The 2139-nt window shown below is 43.7% G+C and overlaps 1 protein-coding gene across 1 annotated transcript in view; it reads left to right on the top strand.

Annotated features, from left to right (window-relative positions):
• Positions 1-1419: 1419 nt before the first annotated feature.
• PLCXD2 (phosphatidylinositol specific phospholipase C X domain containing 2) overlaps positions 1420-2139 on the top strand; it is a 188274-nt gene continuing 187554 nt past the window's right edge. Inside the window, exon 1 of the mRNA XM_086934420.1 lies at positions 1420-1872. Within this exon, the coding sequence (XP_086790546.1) occupies positions 1773-1872 (100 nt within the window). The 5' untranslated portion in view covers positions 1420-1772. The remainder of the gene's footprint in view (positions 1873-2139) is intronic.

Genomic DNA, 2139 nt, shown 5'->3' with positions numbered 1-2139 from the left:
TTTTCCTATTTCTTTTCATAGGGAGATGCACTTTAGCTGGGAGTCTAGTTAAGGATGTTAGGAGAATAAATGGTTATATGGGAATTATCTGACTTTTGCTAATACTTGCTATATAAAACAAATGAAAAATGTCTATCTTTGAGTTTTCTTAAATAAATGAATCTACCTGTACTGAATTTAATCCTTATTCTTAAATGTCGTATTTTGATAAATAAAGTGAATAATCTTATACATGCTGAATTTGCTCTTAATAAAAATTAGATAAATGGAGAATTAAGCTGGTCTTGAGTTTTGCTACGCCTGATATTTTACTAGCAGATCCATTGATCTCAATGGTGGTGTGTCTGAATAAAATGTCGTATTTATTGAAAACCATGGTAAACGCATCTAAACTGCAGGTGTAAATAGTATAAATATTCAATTTTAGTTTTAGATACTCCACTATGATACAGCAGCTTTTCCTTTGAATTTTACCGATCCATGAAGTAGAGTATAAGTGTTTATGAGTGATTTGCAGTGTTATGGGCCCCACTGATGAGAATATGTTATTAGCTAGTACTTCAGGGAAAGGTGACATGGATTTAGAAATTATTTCCGGAGAAGCGCTGCATCAGGAGGATACAATTAAGTTATCAGGTGGATACACTTAAGTCTTGGAACGAGGAAGACAGAAACTAAAATGAAGCTCACTGGTAAGAAATCCAGGCACCCCTATGTTGCATAGCTGATAAGAACATTCATGTAAAGAGTGACGCCCTCAGCTGGGACATGTTTAGTAGCAAAAAACACCTAGGGGATAGGGCTCCCTACCTAGCCCCTAATTATAATGAGAACAACAAAACTATAATGCCCAGAAGGCAAAGTACTGCAGGTTAAAGTGTCACTCTTGAAATGAGTAATCTTTCATCACCTCACCTACTGTGACCAAAGGCGCTCTGAAGTTGCTGTAAGTTGGCTTGCTGGCACTTCATAAAATATCAATCTAAATAATAAAAGATGTATAAAAACACTCGATGACAGAAAAAACAAAAGAAAAAAGATGCCGATGACTAGTAAACACACCAAGCAATCCTCGACAGGCGGTGAGCTCAAGCCATACTCTTTGAAAGCAGTGACTCAGCACCCTCACACCTAGAAACATGCACTTCCTCGTTCTTTTGAGCATGACGCTGTCCAATCCCCGGCCACAGCGTTTCAGCCTCATACATACGGGATGTCACCAATGGGGTGGGCTGGTCGCTGGAGCCACCGGCGACTGTACAGCTACGCAGTGTGAGAAAAAAAACATCGCTCCTCCTGCCCGGCACGGGAGGCATCTGCTTGCCATTGTTGCGTGAGATGATAGGCTTCCGCTGCGGCTCGGTCATAGCTCAATTAGCTGGCATTACAGGTGGGCGCGGCGCGAGCGGCTTACCTTTCAGATGAAGAATGCAGCACGTCAGCCGAGTTTCTATTTGTGTCCCTGTAATCATTGCAGTCGAGGCTGGGAGCCTCGGCGAGGTTATGCCCTGTCTAGTCCCTCTGCATGCTATTAAAACAACAAAAGAGGAAAAGGACGGGTGGGTTTAGCAGATTATCCTGCATGGTGTGCTGCTTCCCGGTGGGGACTGATTGCTACGCTGCCAAAGCATGGAAGAGCAGAGGCAGCTTCAAAATGTGACCCAAGCCACGCCGGAGCAGTGGGGCGCGCGCTCGTTTGACAGCTGACACCAGACCTCCCAGTCTTCCTTGTGTTTAGGAGCAGGGAAGGAAGAAGACCTGCTGCGCGAGACATGGCAGGCACCAAGGTAGCCGGAGACAGCACCGCTGACTGGATGGGCTCGCTGCCGGGGCCCCTCAGTATATTGCCACTGTCAAATTTGGCAATCCCAGGTATTTTCCTTTCCTGGCTTCTGCCTTTTATTGAACAATTATTGTGTGTTACAAACTAGCCTTGCTTGAATTGATGTACGACTTTCATTTGGGAGTATGGCACTATCTGTAATTGATGTGCAGCTGACTTCGTAGACAGAGTTGTGTCACGGGGGTTGTATCACCATAGACCCTACAGTGTTGATCTATGAATATTATTTTTGTGTCACTGCGTTGTTTGGACTTTTTTAGAACATACCGACACAATTCCACCTCCTACTTTGCACT

The sequence above is a fragment of the Lissotriton vulgaris genome, chromosome 8 (genome assembly GCF_964263255.1).
Source record: "Lissotriton vulgaris chromosome 8, aLisVul1.2, whole genome shotgun sequence".
Lineage (NCBI taxonomy): Eukaryota > Metazoa > Chordata > Amphibia > Caudata > Salamandridae > Lissotriton > Lissotriton vulgaris.
The sequence above is the reverse complement of the archived record's forward strand: the minus strand, read 5'-3'. Positions and strand labels throughout refer to the sequence as shown.